Below are 24969 nucleotides of genomic sequence, written 5' to 3' on the forward strand. Positions count from 1 at the left end.
TAAAACATCAAAAGAACATTTTCCTTCATTGAATGGAAATTCAAAAATCACAATTATCCAAATTTAGGGACATCAAAAGCAAATGCCCCACCAGATAGATGCCTCTATTATACACATAATGTAATGTAATAATTGTTACATATATCAAAACAGGAGGACCATTGCCTCTTTTGATTAGACTTTCACTCAGTTTTTCTTTCTTTCTTCTTTTGTTTTCTGTTTTCTTCTTTCCTATTTCCTGAAAGCCAGGCTCCCAGTCTCTTCACAAATAAAAGAATCATGTATGATAATTTAAACCTGTATTATACTGGCATCCCTTCCAGACTAATCCCGATATCTCGACGATCTGCAAGGGACGTTAATTAGATCATAGAAACAACATGGCTCGGAGGGATCGGAACATTACATCGAGGGTGGTTCATAATTCATGAACCCCCCCCCCCCCCCCCCCCCCTACTTGGCAGGCTGCTGTCAACTAGCAAATGCAAATGCCGAAACCGAATCATTTCGGGGGAACTGGCTCATAATCGAATAGGCAAACCGTAGTTGAGAAATGTTCTGATTCGTCCATCCCATCCAGCAGTTACAATCACAAGACCCCACATGTGCGGAGAGTTAAGCATGCTTTGACAAGCATTCTTCAAAAACTTGAACTCAGATTTGCACATTGAAGGTGAAGGTGAAGGGGTCATTGAGCTAGAATCATGGAGTTTCTCCTCCGGCCAAGTTGCAGATCCTTTGAGCAACTCGGGAAAAAGAGTACGGCTTAGAGAGAAGCAATCCGGTGACGATGAGGGAACCTTGTGTTCTCTCTCGCCATCATCATCCACGTACTTCAGCTCCTTTTCAGGGACACTTCCCACTGTATCACAAACTTGCGTTGGAGATAAAGGTGGTTCCAGTGTGGTTTTTTTCACACCAGACCAAGGTATGGCCATCGTTGCATTTCGAGAAAAGAAACTTTCGGATGACCAGATTTTCTTTTTCCGAGATGCTTTGTCCTTGCAATTGTAGTTCCAAACATAAACGTTTTCTTCACCGGCCGAAACAATATGCTTCCCATCTGAGGTAAAAGAAGCAGACATCTTGTTTCCAGCACTTCGAAGACCTAAGGAGAAAAAGCAGAAAGAAGATTAACAATTCTGTTTCTTTCTTGCTCCTTTTTTCTCTATGGCATCAACCCGAAAGTGGAAATATCGGCATACCCTTGAATTTGCAGATGACATCACTTCCGGAAATTATATGAACCGGCGAATCAACAGAACAGACCATTAGTTTGTTCGGGTCGTTAGGAGAGAACTGTAAAGACAACAGAGTGTAATACATAAGCGAGTCGAATCGACATGTTGAGAAGACTTTTGGGGATGTGATAAAAATACCTCAAAACCAATTATTCTCTTCCCAGGTGACTTTTTTTTCCCATTTAAGCATATCCGAGCATCGAGCACCAATCGATTATCTGAACCAATAAAATAAGAAATAAATTTCAGAAATTTATAAAGAAGCTGCAGCATTTTCCCATTCAATTGCTTTACTACACCAAGTTAATAGTATACACATGTACTAAAAATAGGCATGTGTCATCTTATTTTCATCAAACAAAGTTACCTCCACCATGTTATTTGATAGTAAAGGAAGATCTCAACAAGCTAAATTATACAATTAGACCAAATAATTTCAGGCCTAGCTATGTTAAATGTAAAACATTGAGATGCATTAGATGAGACGATCTTACTTGAACCAGATCTATTCTATACCTAATAGATTGTATAATTATGTCCTTGAGTTCTAAAGATGCATACGATGTTGATAAAAATACCTGTGCAATGACCTTACTTAAACTAGATCTATTCAATAGAAAAGAAGCAAAACATAGTAGGAGGCAAAAACATATTATAAATCATTTTGATTGCAGCGAAAGAATACAACTCTTCAGTCAATGCAATGAGAACTTTTGGGATGTGGGTTCTATAGAGATGTTTGGCTGACAATTTTGATAAGTTTGGGTTTATGAAACTTGGGGTCGGGAAGCCTGAATAAGTATAAATTGTTGAAGAAATAGGATTTAAAAATCTACGCTTGTGTAACAATAACATGGTCTTTGGAGGGGTTGAGAAATCTTGGGAGGAAGTCTGCACTCTGGCTTGGTTTCATGTTTCCCTTTGGAATTTGGTGCCCTTTTGCTCTTTGATGTTGCTAGATTGGAGCCCATTCTTTTACTTTGGCTCCCTTTTGTTGGGCCATTTTTTTATAGGTCCTTTTGTATTATTTCATTTTTCCCGATGGAAGTTCAGTTTTTTTTCACAAAAAAAAAGGGGGAAAAAACATAGGTTTGATTTGGGGGTTTATAATTTGGAGATGTTAGTACGTAATAAAGGTAAATTTCATAGCATGAGTTTATAAAACACGGGTTTAATACAAGCCTAAAGGATTACCAAACCCCAGACCTAGGATAAGCAAACTAACATCTCCCCAACATAGGCTTGGCTTATTAACCTCGAGCGATAAAAAACATTAACCAAGGAGCCAAACACCCCCAATTGAAAAAACAGCATCATCAATACACAAATAAACTGCAACAAGAGGCAGAACTAATAGCATTTTCCCAAGAGTTCTATTAATATCAAGTAGATTATATTTATAAAAAGAATGACACAACGTGAGAGAAAAGAACTGGATTAAAGCAATATTGCACTGCACATGTATACCTATGATATTATAGAAACGGCAGTTTCCAGTCATGGATCCCACAATTCCTCCCTACACACAGGTTAAGTAAGAAAGTAAGTAATACTACAGAAATAGGGGATGGGGCAGGAGGCCGACAGACAAAAATACAAAAATCACAAAAACTATATCGAACCTTTCCATCTGGTCTGTAACAGACTGCAGTTACTATCTCACGGATATCAATATAATCAATCACTTGACAAGCAAGAACTTCCCAAATCCGAACTTTACCGTCTATTGAGCCACTTATGAAGTGATTTTCATCTAGAGGGTTGAAACAAACACACGTCACTGCAAAAGATGGTAAAGAAATCATCAAAAAAAATCTACTGAATAAACATAGGGAGATAACAAGAACAAGAAAAATATTTCGTCCATCAATATTAATGTGAAATCATACATAAAAAACCAACAATATATGTATGCCTGAAGAAATCTACCGTAATTATTATGACAGTAAACTCTTAGGCACGAGTCACATCCCAGCTGCCAAAGGCGAACTGTCTTATCAACGGAAGATGACAGCAGAAGCTGCAATAGAACATAAAAACATGAAAAATCAGTGGCTTTAGCAATTTAAGAATAAAGAGTAAACAATACGTAAGGGTATCCACAAATTACTGGTATCATTAGAGGCATCATGACAATCATAAGCATATATACTGAAGAAATGAATTTGTATAAAGGCCCATAAAAGAGTGGTTTATGATACTGACCCCTTTCTTTGACCAAGAGAGATCCAAGACCTCGCCACTATGTCCCAAGAACTCATGCAGAGGCTTTTCCGATATCCTAAATAGCTTTGGTGGAAAGATTACACAGGCTGTGTTTGATGATCTCTTCAATTTGGTCTTGCCTACAGTCTCTGTTGGCACATCCAAGGGCTCTAACTTGGACACAGGATTCATTGAGAAATACAGAGAGGAAGGATCGATATCATGAATGTCAAAATTGTCGAATTTCACATCTTCAATCACCTGCCATACACGCACAACACCATCTTCACCAGCAGTAGCTAAGTATCTTCCATCAACACTAAACTTCATTGTAGAAATTGACCCTTTATGTGCTTCAATCTCTTGTCCCACAAAAAGGGATGATAATTCCTTGGACTGCTTTTTATATGGATGAACGCGAACTTGTTGAATCCCTGTCTTAGATGATGAATTGAGAACACCACGCTTAATTGTGTCCTCCTGGTTGTCAACCATACAAGTCACCGCACCCAATTTTCTCAGCCAACCCTTCTTTACCTCTTTTTTGGCATTGACCAAAGGCCCAGCCTTTTCAGCATTTTTGCGAAAGAGTTGCCGAACCAAGGGAGACTGCCCAATGTTCCGTTCAAACTCATCAAAACTGAAGGATCGATTCGAACCAACTTCCCGTAATATGTTCAACATTCCATCTTGACTGAGACTATCCACGACAAACTCAGTCCCATTGTCCAAATTCCTGATAGTACAAGCATAACTCTCCTCCACAGCAACATTTCCAGACGATTCTGGCACTTCATTTGACATGGAAGACATGGTAAGCCTTGAAGACAACTCCCCTTCAGAACCTGAAAGTCTCAACACCGTTCCACAATCTTCTAGAATTCTATCACTATAAACCCTCCCGAAACAAAGCCCTTCCTCTTCATCTCTGTCGTCAAAATTCTGACCTAAATCCAAACCCATCCATTTGAGGAACTTACTTCTCCTCTCATGAACACTTTCCAGATTCCTTATCCAGGCCCCATACCCTAAAGTTTCAGGAACATCTCCGTCATCCCCAAAACTTGTACTACAGTTCTCAGAGCAATCAGATCCCCAATCAGAAACAGAGGAGATCTCCTCACGGGTATCATAGAATCTTTCAATTTCCTCCTCACAGTAAATCACATCCATCATGTCTTCTCTCTATTTACCCCCTCCCTTCGCTTCAAATCCATGGCATCCTGACTAAAAGTTCAATGATAAATACGAAGCCAGAAACCAGTCGTCTGAACCGTCGCGGACGCTCAATAATCTCAATTCGATCCTACATAGACTTCAACTCTGGTCACCGTTTTCAAGAATTCAAAAAACAAACAAACAAAATGAAAAGCCGTTAGATCCACGGTCATCAACCCATCACCCAAATGGAATCAGGGACATCGAATCAATCGACAAAAACAGACCAACCCAAAGGACACGAACACAACAGTAAACGCAATCACGACTCTCCGGCGAAACAGAAAAATCAGTACCCAGAAGAAAACAGTAACCGATGATCCAAACCATAAAAATTAGAGAAGAATAGGAATCATACAACCAAAGTAAAGATGGGGGAAGCGATTTTTCTCACCTGGGTCACCCCTGAACTCGGGTCAAACCCATCTGGGGCTCTTCCGCTTTTTGGACTCTTCTCTGCGGAGAAGTTACCAGATGCGGAGGCAAAGAATACTGTACGGTGATGTTAACCGAAGGAAGGAAAAAGGAAGGAAATTGAAGGAGGAAAGTGAGAGCAAAAATACAAAAATGAAAAATTTGGGAAATGGGAGTAAAAAAGCCAAGCGCCTCGGTGCGACCGCCTGTGACAACAATTGGAGTGCGGAGGCTGAAGATGGTTTGTGGAGAATCTTAGTACACGGAATTTCAAGTCGCTTTTTTTCGCTCTCTCATCTTCTTTCGGTCAAAATTAAACATCTAACCATTTTACTTTACTTTATTACTACTCACTACTATATATTAGATTATACGTTGGAAAACTCCAAACTATCTTAATAGTATAGTCAAAAGAGTAACTCCTTAAAAGTAAAGAGAATCGCTCGGACCTTCATAATGGTCGAGTCGAGATAGTTAGGACTGGCCGATCGAGACTTCTTAAAGGCCAAGTTGACCAACCGCCGTCTTATCAGTTCATCCTCGTAAGGGACGAGTCAATGCTTTCTGTGTTGGTTGTCGCAAACCAACAATCGATTCTATGACAAAGCATTTTGTGATTTGTAGGACTCTCATAAACCATCCCTCAGTTCCGATTGGAAGTTCAAACTCTGTAAATAGAGAGTTTCGCCTCACTTTTTAGGTATGTGAAACTATTCTTAAAATAGTGTATTGATCGACCGAGAATAACTTGAACATTAAAAAAAAAGTTGTGAGTTCGATCTCTCACTCTACATGTTATTAAAAAATCCTGAAGACTTTTACCATATCAACATATTATTTATTTATTTGCCAAAGCCTACTCCACCTAATGAATTAAAAAAAAGTTTAGTCACAGTAATCAAATTTAAACAAATTTGATATTTGATGTAAAGTAAATTCAATTCACACTTATGCATATTTTTTAGAAAAAAAAAGAAGAAAAGTTACTATGTTTTTTAAAATACATATTAAATTTATGCTATCGAGTAAATTAATCTATTTAATTTGTTAAATTAAACTGTTAAAAATTTATAAATTGTAAAACTGATTATTATTATTACTATTGTGTTGAAAAACAATAAATTTTGATAAAAAAAAATTATGTTAGATTTGAACAAAATTAATATAGTAAAAATAAAATTAACAAAGTTAAATATGAGTAGAAGTTTGAAATATAACAAATATATATATATATATATAAAAGAAGTAAAAAATAATAACAACAAGAACAAGTGAAGAAGATAAAACCACATCATTAAAAATTTCTTTAAAGGAGAATTATTCTCATGTCACCTTGTTACACTTTTGTGAAAGAAAGATAAAAGCTACGTTGTTTAATAAAATATAGATGGAAAATAGAGTCTTTAAAAACTTTTGGAATTCCAAACCTTTTTAAATTCCATGAAGTATATATGTCTTTAAATTTTTATAAACAAAGGTAAAACTACCCGTATTCTACTTTTTTATTTATCAATAACTATAGAGGTAATTAAATTCAATTTTCCAACCCTCCCATAAAGAGTCAAAATTAAGAAAATAAAAAATTAATTTAATTTTGATGTAAAAATGTGTGGCAGTGAACAAGTCTTAAAGGCTTGAATTAATTTATATTTTTTTTTAAATTAAAATGAAGATAGTTTTGACAAACTTGTTACTTTATTTTATTGCATGGGGCAAAATGATACTTCTTCAATCTCATGTAAAGTCGTATAAATTTTTATGAACTATAATATAACTTTTTTTTTTTTTGTTTTATCCTTGTATATTGATTATTATCATTAATTATTTCGGATGGAAATTCAAAATTCTAGAGGTAACTCTTACCTTAACCATTAAATTATGAACATGTGGGTGATTATTATCATTAATTGTCTGTCAAAGTGAGCATAGTTCAACAGTAATTGATATATACCTCCAATCACGAGGTTGTGAGTTCGATTGTCCACCCCACATGTTATATTTATAAAGAATGAAAACGATAGCAACTAATTCTCAAGAATTAGTCTACAAAAATTTAGAAAACCCCAAATAATCCCATATTTTGTATCAAGTTTGGTATAAAAACACTTTTTGTTCTTTTTAAGTAACAATTTAATTCTTAAATTTTAATTTGTCACGATTTAGTTATTGTACTTTTAAGTCGGTAACAATTTAGTTACTCAACTTTAAATATGTAATCATTTATTTTATGTAGTTTAAATTTTGCAACAATTTAATCTCTATTTCATGAAAAATGTTAAAGATTTAATAGGGTTCTTAACGTGTTGTTTGATAAACTGTTGAGAGGTCAAATGTGTTTATAAATTACAAAGACTAAACCATTATATATTCAAAATCGACATTTAAATTTGATAAAAATTTTCACGGTAGAGAGTAAATTGTTCTAAAATTTAAACTATAGGATAATTATATTGTTACATGCTAAAGTCCATGGACTTAAACTTTTATCAATTTGAAAGTATATAGACTTTTTTTTATTTTCTTTTTGAAAAGGATATAGACTGGATCAAAAATTAAATCCTTACTCAACTGAAGGAACAAAAAAAAACTTTTTTTAACCATGTTAGCTTTTTCTAGTAACATAAAAAATAAATTACTGTTTCCCCTGTGGATCAAGCAATTTAGTCCAAACAAACATAGCTCCATGGTAATTGGTATGCAGCTCCAACCAAGAGGTTGTGAATTCGAATTCTCTCCCAACACGTTGTACTGAAAATAAATTATGTCTATATAGAGAAAAAAATAAAATGAACTTTTGAAACAAGATATATAAAATAACATTTATCAACTATTTACATAATACATTAAAATAATACGATTTCTAAAATTTTATATAGAGACATCAGACATTGTATAAATGATAAAATTCATATAAAAAACCTTCTTTTTAAAAAATAAATTTACTTGTGAGTATTTTTGTACTAAAAAAAATAATAATAAATTTACTCAAGCCATCTTTTATAATCTGTATACAAATAGGATAAATCACTCAATAGTGTTCAATAATTGAATTTTACTTGATAAATCATTGAATAAAATTTAATAATATCGAGACAAATTATTAAATATTAATAATACACATGAAACTATTTACATATCAAAACTTGTATACCACATCAATTTTATTATATATTTGATTCTTTAAAATAAAAAGAAGATATTTATTTGACCAGTTATTTCAATCTTCAATTATTTAAGAAAAACTTATTTCATATCTAACTTTATAGAAAATTTTGTTGGTTAGATTGTTTATTTATATATATATATATATATATATATATATATATATATTATTTTAAATTTTAGATGAAAAAATAATAATGAATTAAAAAAATTGGAAAAGAAAATATGGTGTGTAAAGTATAGGTATATTTATTTTATGGTTGAACCACTGCCTCACAATTTAATGGTTCAACCACTTCTTGAGGTTGCTATCCACACTTTATTCCCATTTTCTAAGATCTTTCCTTGTCAAACAACCCAACTTTGGGGGATAAAATTAATTAAGATTCATTATCTTTAACCAAAATTGGTGAAAAGTGTCATAAATATCATATCATGATTATCCAAATTTTCTTTATAATATAATGTTCAAGAAAGTATAGTACTATATATTTATTATTCTCCCTGATAGGTTTAATTTGAACCCAAACAAGGAAGATGAAACTCTAACCTATGACTTAATAAACGTACTAATGTTTGGCTATTCTTTTTAGTGAGGTGGAGATCGAACTAATAACATTTAAGATGGTAACAAATGAGCTTCATATATTTATTAGGGTTTAAATATTACTTTGGTCTCAGTACTTTTCGACTTTGATTCATTTTTGTCTATGTACTTTCACAACGTCTATTTTGATCACTACACTTTTAGTTTTTGTTCATTTTAGTACCTTTATATTTTCAAAATGTTCGTTTTGATCCTTGTATATTTCAAATATGACCATTTTGGTCTCTATTTGTAAAATTTTAGATACACAATACAAACTGTTTAATACAAAATTGTGATTACGTTTTAAAAAATTTAGTGAATGAAATATCATGCTAAAATTGTGATAAAAATAAATGAGATAAAAATTAAAATTAAAAGACCAAAATTGTTCCTTTTTAAAAATACATGGACCAAAATGGAAAGTATTTCGAAAGTAGACGAACTAAAATGAACAAAAGTTAAAAATACATAAACTAAAATAACCATACAAAAATCATAAGACAAAAACCAAAATGATCCCGACTACGGAATCAAAATAATATTTAAACCTATTTATTACTCAATTTAAATATCACAAGAGGCATTCTCTTTTTATTGAATTTGGAAGCAAATTAATAATTATATATAGGGTGGCTAGGTTACCTAGTGGCACAAATGGTGAGAGGCCCTTAAAAGCATGAAATGACAATAATGTCCAAAAATGCTAAAGCTTTGAATAGTAAGTGCCATGGGTCACACCAATTATTTAATTAAGTCTAATTTTGATCATTATTCTTTTTTCTTTTTGTAATTTTCTAATTGTTTTATGTAGGAAAAAGCATCTCTACTATTTGATATTTGGTAGAATTAAAATTTTAGTTATTTTTTCTTTTGTGGAAAAAAAATCATTTAGTGTGGATTTGATTTGTTCGGTTTTTTTTCCTGGTCTACTTTAAATAAAAATTTAAATAAGGATCTTAGCCACATTTTTTAATATTATAAAAAAGTACTTTTAAAAAATTTTACTTTTCTTAAGAAAAATTTAGGCTACAATTTTCAAAAAATACTTTTAAAAATATAGAGCTAAAATCAAAGAGTCCATTCGATTTTTTTTTTCTAAAAAAGTAAAGAAATACTTAATAAACAACCTTAATTTTTAAAACAAAACAAAAATTAAAATATTATCAAACAAGAGCAAAATTTTTTGAAAACTTTTTGGAACATAACAACTTGATCTCTGGTGATCTTCATTGAGCCAAGCACAACATTATATAATTAAAGCAAACTATTAATAAAGTAAGGAAAAAAAAAGAGATTAATTAAGTTTAAAATATAAATATAATTTTAATAAAAGGTTGTATAGATATAAGGAGCTGGAAAAAAGGGAATGAAAAGGATGGTCAACTTCAGTTGGATTGGAAATCTTCTTTGATTTGAATAATCCATATAGTTGACGCACAAAAATAACAATTGATCATCAATAAATAAATGGTTAATAGCAAGTCTTTTTTTTTTTTTTTTGAAATTAATGGTTAATTGTAAGTTTTAATTGTATTCTTAGATTTTGAATTATACTTCTATTTGATCTATGTCGTTAACATCATTAATGAAATATTTATATGATATTATTTTTTTAGATAGATATGATAATTCCATCGAAACAAGTAAATTTTTAATGCTACAATCATATTAAAAAAAATTTATACAAGCTTTTTATATTTAGACAATGTGTATAATATTTAAGATTAATAATGCGAGGTCCATAAAATAGAATAATATAAATAGATCAACTTTTATATATATTGAATTATGCTTTTGTTCCATCTATGTCATTAACAACATTAACGAAATATTGATATGATAATCCTATTAATCCGTCCAATTATCTATTGCTTTCCGTCTCATCCTACAATCTAGTTGTCGGAAAATACATAGGAGTTACTAATTCCTAGGGTAGGTGGCCATCATGGGATTTGAATCCATTCCTTCTTAATTAACCCTAATCCTTTTGGATCAATGAATCATCCATGATGATTGGATATATATGACAATTACCGTTGAGCTATGTTCGCTTTCACCATATTTACATATTTAATAGGGGTAATACTGACATTTTAATATTTATGGACGATGACTATATGATATTTTGGAACTTCAAGGGAATACATTTATAGTTTAACCTTAATAAATAAATACATAAAAATTGTCAACTCATTAACTTAATTCCATGATAGAAAAGTAAAATTTGTCTCTTTTTATCGAAGTTAGAATAATGTTAAAATTCAATATTGTTCGTTCGTTCGTTTGAATTTTATTTACGAAGAAATTTAATTTCTTTCATTCTTGGGCTCATTTTAGAAATAATGCTATTTCAAAAATAAATTAAAAAATAATGAAGAATTTGAAGTAATATAAAAATAAATGTAAATTAAATAAGAAATTTAAAAATTAAGTTAGATATCAAAAAAATTATTGATAAAAGTAGGGTAAATTCAGTGAAAGTAAAAAATCGCATATATGGAGGGGAGAGAGGGTAGGCCTTAGGGTAAGGTGAGTCGTAAGGAAAAATCGTGGCAAATGAACGCGATGTTTTCCTAAATCGCGTTTATTTGATGCGATTTCTCTAGAAATTAGAATCGCTGCCATTTTATTGCCTATTTTTGAAATTACTTTTATCACTATATTATTTCTGTAATTTTTTTCAAATACATTATTTTTTGTTTTTTTAAAAAAATCTCGATGTCGGCTGTCGCAATATTGAAAATTAATATGGGGCGGTGGGTGGATATGCTATTTTTAATTTCAAAATATTTGTGTCTAGATTGACTAAAAAAAAAAAAAGAATTAGTCTTTTTTAGTTGCAAATAATATCAATATTTTCAAATCACTTTTTTTTAAAAAATATAAGAGGAGAGAGAAAAAAGTTGTAGAATGTTGGAATATATATGGTGTCAACTTGTGGTGACTTGTAACCTTGAAGAATCTGATCTTGTTGAAAAATATAATGGTTTAATTACAAATTTAATTTATAAATTTGGATATTGGTTATATTTTTTTAGTTTGTAGGGTTGGATAACTATTTTATTTTTGATTTTTTGTTTTTAAAAATTAAGCTCAGAAATACTACTTCCGCTTATATATTTTTTAGTTTTAATATATATATTTTAAAAATATTCTCAAGACCTAAACTAAATTTTGAAAGCTAAAAACGAAAAAAAAAAGTAGTTTTTGAAATCTTGTTTTCTAGGTTTAAAATTTGGCTAAGAATTCAAATGTATTTTTAAAGAGGTGAAAAACACAAAACACAATTTTTAAAAACAAAAAATAAAAAACGAAATGGTTATCAGATGAGACATAACATTTAAAAGTTTTTATTAGGTCAACACGAACATAATTATTAAGGCATTATACATCTATCCTAAAGGTTAGATGTTCAAATTCACATCTTGGCAAACTAAAAAAGAAAAAAAATTGTTTTAATTATGCTTTTAACTTTCAATTTTGATTTAATGATTTCGAACCACATGGTAATGGGGTTAGGCCAACCAAATACTATCTTGGACCTTGTACCTTCAGTTTTATTTATTTTGGTCTATATACTTTTAAAACGTAAATTTTGGTACTAATATATTTTTAAAGTGACCACTTTGGCCCTCTATTTTCTTTTTAATCTTATTTTTCTATCATAACTTTGTATTAAAGAGTTTCGTTATATATATCATTTGTGCTAATAAATATAGATAATATTTTGAAAGATAATATATAGGTAAATAATACAGATAAATATAATATCCTATATTAATATAGAGATATGTAGGATTGGTCATAGGTTATAATCCTAGCTAAGACCAAATTTTGAATATTTAATTTGTTGATCATGACCCAGAATAGCTAAGTTCATATCAAATGTTTTTAACAAGTAAATAAAGGATAAATTTTTTGTTGGTGGGGTGTAATAACCAATACCAAACAAATTACATTAATTAAAGAATTAAATGTTGTTATACTCTTAATTAATTCTAATAAATTAGATTTTGAATATTTTTTTCCATCACATCCTTATCTTCAACAGCTAGTTGTTGTGTAGCATGCTTTGCAGATGTAAGCAGCAAAGAGAAAATAAAGATGAGTATGGATCGTTGGAATTCGGTACAAGTAACCATTAAAATGTTGATATGGATAGAAATATCAAGATCTCGATTTTATTTGGAATTGTTGAAAGATAGTTTGATTGAATAAATTAAAAAAATAAACTATGAAAATTATATTGAATCATATTAATCATTCCAAGATGAAAAGAGTTACCTAGAGGAAAAAAAGAAAATCTAAAAGTTAAATTTAAAAATTTTATGAATCATAATCAAATTAAATCTTATTAGAGTATTTATATTAATATTTGATTGCAGTATACCTCAAGTAGGAGGGATTAATATTTATATTTCATCAATATACTATAATATATCACAAATATAGACTCATTTATTTTTATGCTTTAATGTCAAATTATTTTAATTAATTTATGAAAATATTAATATATTAATGAATTTATACCTCAAGTAGGAGGGATTAATTACTCTAATTTAATTTTTTCTTAATTAAATGAAATCAATTAGATTGAAAGAGTAAACTTTCAACAACTTTGACAAAGAAAAGAAGATAGAAAGAAAAATATTTGTATGAAGACTAAGTTTCTCTATTTTATTAATTAATAAAAGTACTTATGGGCATGAGCATTTTCATGGTCTCCCATGCTATAAATATTTTAAGAGAATATTTTGTGTGGATTTATATATATAAACTCTATTCAAATTGTGAAAAAAAAAAAGAGCTAGAAAATATGAATTTGTGTGTGTTTGATTTATAAAAATAAGTTTTTGCAATATGCGATTAAAATGCAAAAGCTAATTTAACAATTTAAATGTGATAAGTATGATAGTGAAGAAATAATCTAACTATTTTATTCATAATAAGTATTTAATAATTCACGTTATTATCTTAAAAATCATCCTTCGCCTCCTTTTAGTCCATAAAATGGTAGGGAATGTGGGGTAGGGTTAATATCGAAGATAGTTGATGGTTCAATTTTCATACTCTCCTCGTTAAATTTGAGTATCTGGTTTAGTACAAAATCTTTATCTTGAGTCTCAATCTCATTAAAGAAAATGGAGTACAAACGATTTAGATCTTCAACCGTTTACAATAAGTAGGTAATCGAACCACCATAAATTAAGAGGTTGACGTATGTAGAATCAATAAATAAACATACTGGTCAATTTTAATTAGCTTGATGGTAGATTAGATTGTAGAATCCATAGATATAAGGGACACATTCTGTTGGAATCCATGGATATAAGTTGATTTTCATTCTTTTTTTATCCTAGTTTTATGGGCTGGGCTTACTACCAAATTAGGGTCTGGTCCGTTCTAGAAGGGCAGCCCATGCTCGGCCCAGGTTTGTGGCCCAAAGCCACAACTTGAGCAAGTCTGCTGGAAGCTTCCTTTTGTTTTTTTTTTTCTTTTTTTTTTCTTTGGGTATAAATACTATTTTGCTATTTTCGGTCTTATTTTGGTCGATGTACTTTTAAAATACCTATTTTGATTCATGCAATTTCAACCTTTGGCTTTATATACTTTTAAATCATTTGTATATCTGCATTTTTTTAAAATGACCATTTTGATTTTTAATCGTAAAATTTAACACAAATTCTAATACACAACGAGAGATCGAATCCACAATCTTTTAGTTAAGATACATGTTTTAACATGTTGAGCTAGATCCAAATTAGTTTTATTAATATTCACGGGGTTCCATCTCAAAACCATGACAATGAGAGGAGTAATCCATGTTTATTATAAGTCTATGTAAGGTCCCTTGTTTTATCAATCCTAACAAGTTAGACGTAGTTATATTCTAAAAGAAATTATGCATTTTGAATAAAATATTTATGAAACAATTTTTTTTTTATAATTTATTATCAGAAATTTGACGTAGAGAAATGCATTGATCATTTATTTCGTATGTAGATATTTATAAAGACATATTTAAAGTCTCATGTTTTTCTTAGTACAATGACGGATAGGGTTTTAACACACGACCTTTTAGTTGGCAATATATGCCTTAACCAAATGATATAACCTCATATTGGCATTTGAAGTCTCAGGTTAATCTCGTGTGTACTATATATATCATATTTTAAAACTGATTCAAATTTATGTTAAATAATAGTTAATGATAAGCTAAGCACGATGAATAAAATAATTTTTTCTCTAAGTTTATATAGACGAAAATAAAACATTTAAAAATTTATGGAGTAAAAAATTGGTATAAAATTTAAGAAAGTTAAATAGAATCTAAATCTAAAACAATCGAATTCTTAAAAGACAAAGAAGTTGCATAATACTCGACTACTCATGTGATATTGATCGAGTTTGAGGGGCTTTCATTGACTAAATATTCATTCATAAATTTAGACTTCAGTAGTCTTTGTAATCAAAGTGTCACGACAACATTCAAAGATCACTTTATCGATAAGTAAGGAAGAGCACGTAAGAATATCGACCACTATATAAATAAGCCACGATTGAAAGAACAACATTCTCAAATGTTTGAGGAATATGTTCACGTCTACTTTCAATTAAATGTTCATTCACATATGAATATTTCTTTCAACATCTTCACATATTGAAAAGTTGAACATTTATGGCAGAGGATAATATCCTCTATTTTTTTCCCAAAATATTGTGAAAAAAAATGATAAAATATTTAGAATATATCTTACTAAGGTTTTATGATTTCATGATTTTTCTTCAAATATATGTCTATTCATACACACTTTCACCCAACATTTTTCGAAATTTGAAAATTCATTATTCCTATCAATAATATTAGATTTTTTAGTACGTACAAAGTTAAGCTATAGAGATTTGAATCTTTCCACCTATAGGAAGGGATAGATGAATATTTACCATTAAATTATGTTGATGTTGGCCATAATTACTCTACGATCACAATGTGACTCACTTGACTTAACCAATTTCCTAGTCCAACATGGGTTCCAACCCACCTAAGATCTACTTGATGTCACTCTTGGGCTAGTTGGTTTTTTTAATTTATCTCACTTCAACTTAGCTAGCTTTTGTTCTCACCTTTAAGTTATACTCACTTGAGTTAGATAACTTCCTGATCTCACCTAGTCACCATGTATATTGGACTCACTTACACTTCACAATAGGAGTGTACAAGTGAGACTGAAAAATCGAACCGACCAGTTGAAACCCATCGAATCGAAGGTGGTTGGTCGGTGGCCAATTTTATATTATGAAAAAAAAACTTATCAATCGATCGATCTATTTGAATCCATAGAAAAACAACCGACCGACCAACTATTTAAAAAAAGGATCATATTTGGCACATTTTACCTTTAGTTTGTTTTCTGTGCCACCCACTCTCTCCTTCCGATCTCCCTACCTCCATCTCCTACCAATATCGACTCATGGCCCCTCTCTCCTTCCTCTCTCTCATTCAGATATCGTCTCTGTTGGAATTTTTGAATAAAATTATTTTCATTAAAAATGAAAAATCACAACTTTTCTTGAAATGATGTATCTTTTGTAAATATTACGTCTTTAAATCAAAAGACATAATTTTACATGAAAATATATGACTATTTGAATGACCACAAATAATCTATAAATATGTGGCTCTTTTCAATTTTGCAATATAGAAAACTCATTCTTTCTTTTTCCCTTTATACGGGTACTTAAATATTAAAGTTCGTTAAGTCATGTGTATGAAGTGCTGCACTCACAGGTTGGTAAATTCGTCCTACCTGAGAGACAATTGTTTGTGAAACCTTAAGCACCGTAGAAGGAACAAAATTGTCTTAAGGAAACAACTTTGGGTTCAGATTGGTTATTTTTGTGTGTTTCCTTAATTTTTCTACATATATCTCTAACAGTCTCATTCCCCGCCCTTCTGATCTCCTTCAGGTTTGAATCTCTCGCCTCCCACCTCTCTAATTTAGATTTGAATCTTCACGCCTCCCACCTTTCTATCATCTTCGAATTCAAATCTCACATCCATTGCTTTCAGATTGACCCGACGCCCTTCTCTCAATTTCTCAAACTCATTCATTGCTACCTCTTTGTCTCTCTTTTTGCTCTCTCTGTCTCTCTCCCCTCTCGTCTCACCTCAAGTACATTCGCAATCACCTCTCTATTAGATTAGTTAATGATATTAAGAAAAATTTGAAAAATGAAAATAATATGTTCGATCGGTCGACGAAATTGATCGACCGACCGAACCGACTATTCGATCGTTAGACGAAAATAATATCAATTTCCACGACCAAGTCGCTTTTGGTGCCAAATTAACGCCGACAAACTGATAAACATGTCTACTTTACAATAGTGTTATCATTGCTACTTGATTAATATCTTCTAAAGAAACCTACTCACAACAGTCGGATGAATAGATATAATAAAAGACAAGATGTCAAATCGATGCATACTATAATATCAGTTACTTTAAACGAGATAAACAAATAAATACACGAGATTTAAGTCCAAAGTTAGAGATCTATTTCCGTTGAGATGAAGACAATAAGTCATGATTATTAAATAGTAGAAATAAACATTTTTAATTTGTGTGTTTGTTTTTTGTTTTCCATCCATCGGCACGGAGAAAACACAAACTCCAGTGAATGTCCCTTTCCCCCTCCCCCGCGAATAAACTCCGAGGTGGACAAGAAAAATTAACGCCAGATTTCGTGGGCCCCATCACAAAATCTAATCTCCTCTATTCCTCCAGAATCAACGGCCCCGATCTTCCCATCAGTCCACGTCCAAATCTATTTGACTAACAATATAAATTCCCGCACTGGAATTTTTCATTTTTCTTTTTTCTTTTTTAATGGGAATATTTGTGACAGCGAAGAAGTTACACAGAAAACAGATCAATCAATTTTATTATTTTCTTTTTTTCCAAAATTTCGGTGCTGACTGCTGACGTGTGACGCACTAGCACATGCGGTCCACGTTTGGAGAGAACCCAGTCACGTGACGTCATGAGGTCGGGGGACGGAGGACTGGGTTAGGGGGGTGAAATGGGAATTTCAGTTCCGAAGGGAAGATCAGACGGCTGTGATTGATTGGATTCCTCGGTTCGGTTGGGGTAGGAATTTTAGTATATAATCTGAGTTGGATTCGGAAGGAACCATCACGCGCGACTTGTTAATATTATTATTTTTATTGTGGAATTGGAATTACCATATCTTTCTTTTTTTAGAAAAATAAATAAGGTTCGTGGGACCCACCAGCCTCACCTCGCCACCGCCCCCTCCTTACTGCACCAAATAGTTCTTGATTTTTTTTCAGTAATTTCTAATTTGGTTTTTATTTTTATTTTTATTTCTATTTCTTTGAATTCTCAATATTTTCTTAATTTGACTAATGGATAGATTAGATTTTAAGAGACATGTCCATGTGTTTGATGCACTAATAAAATAAAAGTGTAATGAATGATCAACTTTTAAAAAAAAAATTTGAGAATTTAAAAAATATATATATATATTTTTAAAGAATTATCCAAAAGATTTTGAAATTATCGTGTTTAAGAATTATCGTCTCTATATATTCACATACAAAGGATTTTAAAATATTCGGGGTAGGGCCCACCCGTCTTCGAGGGACACGTTTCGTTAGAGTAAGAAAATGAATGATGCTGCTTTTACTTGCTGAGTGGGTCCTACCCACCTAACTACGACGTTTGCTGCCTAGTTTAGTAATTCGCTTAACCAAAGTTTGATTTTGATTTTTAAATTAATAATAATTTATTTTAACCATTATAATTGTATGTTGATTATTGATTAGTTAAATATTTGTTTTAGTCTCTAAAATTATATCATAATATTTGTTTACTCAATAAACTTACATAGTTTCTTTACTTTTCTACATCTCCACTCAATTGTTCGCTGTTAAACACTATCTATTAAATTAAAATTTTTCATCGTTCTAAAACTTAAATGGTTGAATTGAATCTAATAAGAGCCGGTTTCCTAACCTTTTTATTAATTTTTTTTCTGTTTTTTCTAAATATAAATAAAAAAGTTATTTTATCATTATTGATTTACAAAATATATAAAAAAAACATTAAAAAGTAAATATAAGTTAAAATTTTAAATATTTCATTTAAAATTAATATAAAAATTAATTTTTTAATTTAAAATTTTAGAAAGAAAAACAAGAAATGATTGAAGCGAAAAAACATAGAGGAAGCAAAAAATCAAGAGTAAAACAATAAAGAAGCAAAAACAATTACAAAATGCAGTTATGTTTCTATTTATTATAAAAGAGAAAACGAAAAATCTATCATGTAATCATATATCTCCAACCATGAGGTTGTGAGTTCCATGCAGTACGTTGTATTTGAGAAGATCTACAAAGAGCATGTTTTTTTAGTACATTATGTGAGGTGGGGGATCGAACTTACGACCTATAGGTTGAAGACACATGTCAATTACCACTTAGCTATGCTCGTTTTAGTTCTATAAAGAGCATGTTAATTTTGAAGATGAAATTTGTTTATTGTAGTTTCTAATCTTACTCGAGAACAGATACGGAAAAAAGACACTCCTACAATAAGAGGTCAATCTTAGGTCTCAAAGTCAAAAAAAATATAATAGGCATCTAATCTACTAAGCTATTATATGTATTAGTATCATATTTTAACTTCCATGCCTCAATGATTTCACAAAAGTTAATGAAACCCTCATCCAATAATTTCTCCAAAAAAATCCTCAAAAAAGAACAAATCCCCAGAAAAAGGCCACTCAACAAGTAACAGCATTACAATTACCAATATAAATTAATTGCTATCTCTGTAATTTCAACATTAAATGAACCCCCATTAGTTATAATTCCCACCGCACCCTTTTGAAAATTCAAAATCAAGCCACTAGATGGAGTACACGTGTCCTCAAAATTCAACCACAACAATTTTATGGGACAGCGATTATTTGATCTATCTGACGGGGTTGTCACGTGGGCCAGCGCGATTGAAAACGTAGGGCCCACGATGCATCAATGAATGGCCATGATTACGCCATGGAATGTGGGGATCGTAATCATACACCGTTAAAAATATGATGGGGGCCGTTAAGCGTTTAGTGCGCCGTTTCCCTCAGCGGTTGAGTGTGGGCGAAGCCAACTGAAAGAGGAATTAGAAAAAAAAAGAGAAAAAAAAAAGGAAGAATCTTTTTAAGTGACTAATGATGGAACTTTACATTACGTGTACATTAACACTTCAAATGTAAATAAAATAAATTATTTATTATAATTTATAGATAATGGACCATCTCAAGTACAAAATTTGTAGATCAATTATTTAGTGAAAAATCACTAAATGGTATTCAATAATTATTCAACTTCATTTAATAATTTATAGATATATATTTATTTTAATCCCATTTGGTTTGGTTTCTTTACTAGTTTATTTTAGTCCACTTAATATCTCTGAATTTTCAAAATATCTATTTTATTTTTTTTTACTTTCAAGTATTATTCATTTCAGTTTCTATATCATCGAAACGTCTATTTTGGTCCATGTACTTTTAAAAGGTGTCTATAATTTCTTGACTCATGATGGAACATTTGATACTGCGAAATACCAGAATTACTAATTCATAAGGTTGGTGGTCATTATGAGATTTGAATATATTTCTTCTCAATCAACCTTAGTTTCTTTAGAAACTTCTAATGCTACGTCAATATTAAGTTTTTTTTTTATATTATTTCTATTTATCGTTTGTCACATCAACGATATTTAAACAACAATATATTATTTCATGACGTGATAAATTGTGAATGAAACTCGGCCGTGGGAAAAATAATATTTAATATAATAAGAGAAAGTGAAGGGTAATTAATTGGAAGGCAAAGGTTACGTGAAGTACAGTAGAAGTACACTAACTCAACTCATACAACGTCCTTTTCTCTCTCTATCTCTCCCAATTGCTTGGTTCAAACTTATCTCAATTCTAGAGGTCCAATTTCATTTTTAAAAAGTTTCTTTCTAATACATTTCATTAAAAAAAAAGTGTCTACCTGTTGGTCGTGACAAGAGAAGGGAGATTATTGGATATCATCCGCTGCTAAAAATAAGGTCCTTCCTGACGTCTCAAAACATTGAGAAAAGAAGTAAAAACGACAGAAATCTTTTTTCGATGAAGTTTTTTGTAGAAAAATTCGATGGGATAGCCAACTCCCAACGAATATTTAAAAAACGTCGAGTAGAAACTTACTCCTGACGTTTTAGAGAACGTCAGAAGATATCTTTTCACACGAGTTTTAAAAAACGTTAGTAGAAGTGGTATTTGCTCATGTTTTGTAGAAAACATCGGCAAAACCCCATAACCTTTTTTAATGGTAAATTATTTCTTGAAATTTAAGACCTAAAATTTAAAAACTTAAAAATAAATTTAAATATATCAAATATCTACATAAATGATGAATGAATACGTAGTTTATACAAAAGTATTTACATTCCACAAGCCAAAAAAACAAATAGCTTTAAAGTTTTTACATTCAAAAAGTCGAAAAAAATAATGTACACTCGGAACGAATCTATCAAGATTCATCGAACCATGGAGAATGGCATAAAAAGAAACATAAAAAAACAAAGCAATAAATAGTATCAAACTGACTAGTCTTTAAGCAAAGCACGTAAACTAACTAGGCTAAAATGATTTTCAACCAAAGTCACAATCAACCTTTTCCTCGCACTCCTCCCCGCAATATCAAGCAAAGTCACAATCAGTCTCAAACTCAAGTTAAACACTAAAATTACAACGTAATTTCAAAACTTAATAACACCCAAACTCCAGCACACGACCTTGGACAGATTATTCTGGTAGCTCAACTTTTAGACAACTGGAATTAGAGAAGCTGTGAACAAATGAGAATACAATTGAGGACTAGTTTTAGACATTAGAAATTAAAAATACCTCTTCTGAAAGGGATAAACTTTTTATGGGAATCTTCAGGGCAATACCCCAAATGATCCTAAAGCCAGCATTCCTGGTGAAAAGCACGCCAATTCATCCATCTACACAGAATTATTTCAGTACTTGTAAATGCAAGTTCAATTCTTCAAACTCAATGCATGAATTCTTAATATCAAATATCTATCGCCTATGGCACCAAATGGTGATTGTGCCAGATTAAAGCGTTTCCAAATTTGGGATCAATCAAAATGGGAAGTAAACAATCTACTTGGGAAAATTTGTTTACCTGTGCTATGATGTAATCATATTAGTAAACTCATATTACATATATTTCAATCTACTATTATTGTATCAATCACTAAGTATATGATGGTATTGGAAGTTTTAGGATATAAAATCTATACCATGCATGCACAAGAAGGAAAAACTATATCTCACCACCCGAGAGGAGGCGGCAGTGGCGACGGGCGGCACAGAGCAACGTACGGCAGCAACGGTCGAGGGGATGATAACGGCGGCGACAGAAGATAAGCGGCAGCGATGGGCGACGGCAACGGCAAAGAGAGAGGACAAGAGAATCGCTTGATAGGGGGTTTCGCGGGTGGCAGCGACGGGAGACATCAATTAACAAAGGACGGCGACGATAAACGAAATGAACAGTAGCGGTGGCAGGCCACGGGCGACGATAGAGAGGAGAAGAATGTGGAGGTTCGTGATGGGAAAAAAATATAGATCACTCGGATCTTCCTATTAATATTTATGGGTTCCAGGGGTTCCATCTCAAAACCAATTGATCATGAGAGGGTAGCTCATGTCTAGGTTCATTTTTTTATTAAGGTGGGATCCTTAACATGCCCTTCAAGATCGTGGCTCTTTTGACTCATTGATCTTGGTCGAATCCCATTTTTGGACCGATTGCGCTTGAGCTCTTATACCATGTTAATGTTCATGGAGTTCCATTTCAAAACCAATTGACAAGGAGTAGCCCATGTCTATTACATTATTTCTTTACAAGTTGCAAGCCAAATAATTTCATCAACCACCTATAAGTCAAAGAACTTCAAGGAGCCTAAGAATTTCATCAACGTACAAACCAAATAACTTCGTCAACCTACAAGTTGAATAACTTCAACAAATCGAATAACAGATATAGGCCTAAGAACTTCATCAACTAGATGAATATCTTTAAGAAGCTGAAAATCCGAAAACTTCAAAGATTATTTAACAAGCTCGAAGTTTGCATCCGGGAAGAAGCATTAGAGGATTACATATTCAATATTGTAACATTTATACATACATACAAATCAAGATCATTTATTTCAAGTTTATGATTTTCTCAGAAATTGTTTGAGAATAGTGTTCGTGTAACAGGTCTCTTTATTCCATTTGTACCTAAGACATAGGATCTATTTTTGCAATATACTTAATGCGAAAAAAAGAGCCATTATTGTATTCAAAAGTAGAAAAATTTTATTGGTAATCTTTACTCTCTAGTAGTTATTGATTATACCGAATATCAAAATAACTACAGGATAAGATTCAATCACTTTACGTAGCCTTAATGATTCAATAATTTATTTGCTAAAAACAATGAAACATAGTATTAATAATTACTTAATTATACTCAACATCTCACTTTCAATAATTATATACTAGATAAGATTCAATAACTTATTGTTATTCATTTCAAAAAAAGAAAAAAAAAACTTAATGTTATTGAAGCATGGGTATTAATGATATATATCAGAACAATTAAATGTATTAAATTTACTCATATCCCATTAAATTTATTGTTGCGTGATTTTTAAATGTACAAAAAGGTCTATGGTTTAAATTTGTAATTATTTTTTTAATAAAATTAAATTTATAAACATCATTAGTAAAATAATATACATAATTTTTCATCCTTCTCCCAATTTTGATTATGTTTATAATATGAATTTTCAAATTTTGTATCATTAAATTTAAGTACTTTCACAGCTTTTGTATTTTTCATTTTTAACTCATAAATTTTGGTTTCTTGATATCTGTATTTTTAATTTTGGTTCATTTCGTTAATGTACTTTCAAAATATTTATTTTTTATTCTTATACTTTTCACTTTTGTTCATTTTAGTTTTCATACTTTTGGAACGTTTGTGTCTTGGTCCTTTCACTTTCATCTATATCTAAATTTACATATGTGCAGAGATCAAAATAAACGTTTTGAAGGTACAGTGACTAAAATAAACAAAAATTAAAAATATAGATACCAAATTGAATGAAAGTCGAAATTACATAACCAAAATAATTTTTAAATCTAAATTTTTAAATACTTATCCTTCTTCATATTTAAAAAAGTGTATCCTTTACCCCATCTTTTTTTATCTTTTTTTTTTTAATTCTCTTTAAAGCTAATGAGATTTCCTTAGTTGAGTGGAGTGGAAGGACAAGCTGAACTCTCACTTCTTTCTCTTTACCCTGTTATAGATTAATATAATTACTGATTTACACTCCTATTTCAATGAAACAACTCAGGAATATTATTACATATAAATTATTTTTATTTTAATACAATAAGTCGAGATGGAGAGATTCGAGCTCATAACTTCTAGATCGCTTGTGCCTACAAATTATAAAGCAAACTTTTGATCTGAAATAATTTATGAGAAAGAAGAAAAAAATGCATAATTTATAGTTCTGTTTGTTGGTATTGTTTTCGAATCCAATAATACACCTTGAAGAGTTATAATAACTATTTTGCCCAATGATTTTTCTCGATTAATAACCATTAATAAATACTTCTGTTTGGTATAATTTACTTATTTAAAGTTCCCACTTCTCAATTTAGAGTTGTTGAAATCTTAGATTCAACACTATTTTTGAAAATTAATTCAAAATTCTTTCTTGATTCATTCCAACTTTCAAAATTATCTATCCTCCAATTTCTAAATTAAAAAAAAAATACCATATCATCCTAACTATTACTTTGACCTTAATATTTTCTTCAATACTTTTTTCAACTAAATTACGTAGCTTCATGTCATCAGCACATTAATACATCCTCGAAATCACGTTATACATGTGTTAAAAAGTAAAATAAATACAAGGACCGACGTGATTATATTTTTAAAATTGAAGGACTAAAATGAAATAAATCTAATAATTGATGACCAGAATGT

The 24969-nt window shown here is 30.8% G+C and overlaps 1 protein-coding gene and 1 long non-coding RNA gene across 2 annotated transcripts; both read right to left on the reverse strand.

Moving 5' to 3' along the window:
• LOC111025864 (uncharacterized) lies at positions 1-5277 on the reverse strand. The gene is made up of 8 exons (XM_022303753.2): positions 5059-5277; positions 3447-4769; positions 3171-3261; positions 2864-3021; positions 2709-2760; positions 1380-1459; positions 1206-1299; positions 1-1108 (listed from the first exon to the last, which is right to left on the reverse strand). Exons 2-8 carry the CDS (start codon positions 4620-4622, stop codon positions 522-524), a joined length of 2238 nt encoding a protein of 745 aa, XP_022159445.1. The 5' UTR covers positions 4623-4769; positions 5059-5277; the 3' UTR covers positions 1-521.
• Positions 5278-21368: 16091 nt separating this feature from the next.
• Positions 21369-23112, reverse strand: LOC148211052 (uncharacterized). The gene is made up of 2 exons (XR_015791825.1): positions 22248-23112; positions 21369-21910 (listed from the first exon to the last, which is right to left on the reverse strand). It is a non-coding gene; the product is annotated as an uncharacterized LOC148211052 (long non-coding RNA).
• Positions 23113-24969: the final 1857 nt, after the last annotated feature.

This window comes from Momordica charantia (assembly GCF_013281855.1).
Source record: "Momordica charantia cultivar OHB3-1 chromosome 6 unlocalized genomic scaffold, Mcharantia_2.0 BLBB01000006.1, whole genome shotgun sequence".
In the NCBI taxonomy this organism is placed as follows: Eukaryota; Viridiplantae; Streptophyta; class Magnoliopsida; order Cucurbitales; family Cucurbitaceae; genus Momordica; species Momordica charantia.

Bases quoted from the DNA above. Each gene is read 5' to 3' on its own strand.
- LOC111025864 (XM_022303753.2), bottom strand. From the start codon at position 4,622: ATGATGGATGTGATTTACTGTGAGGAGGAAATTGAAAGATTCTATGAT. The intron at 1,460-2,708 runs GTATACATGTGC...TTATTGGTTCAG, and splicing joins CCGTTTCTATAATATCATAG to ATAATCGATTGGTGCTCGAT. The intron at 1,300-1,379 runs GTATTTTTATCA...TTGTCTTTACAG, and splicing joins AGAGAATAATTGGTTTTGAG to TTCTCTCCTAACGACCCGAA.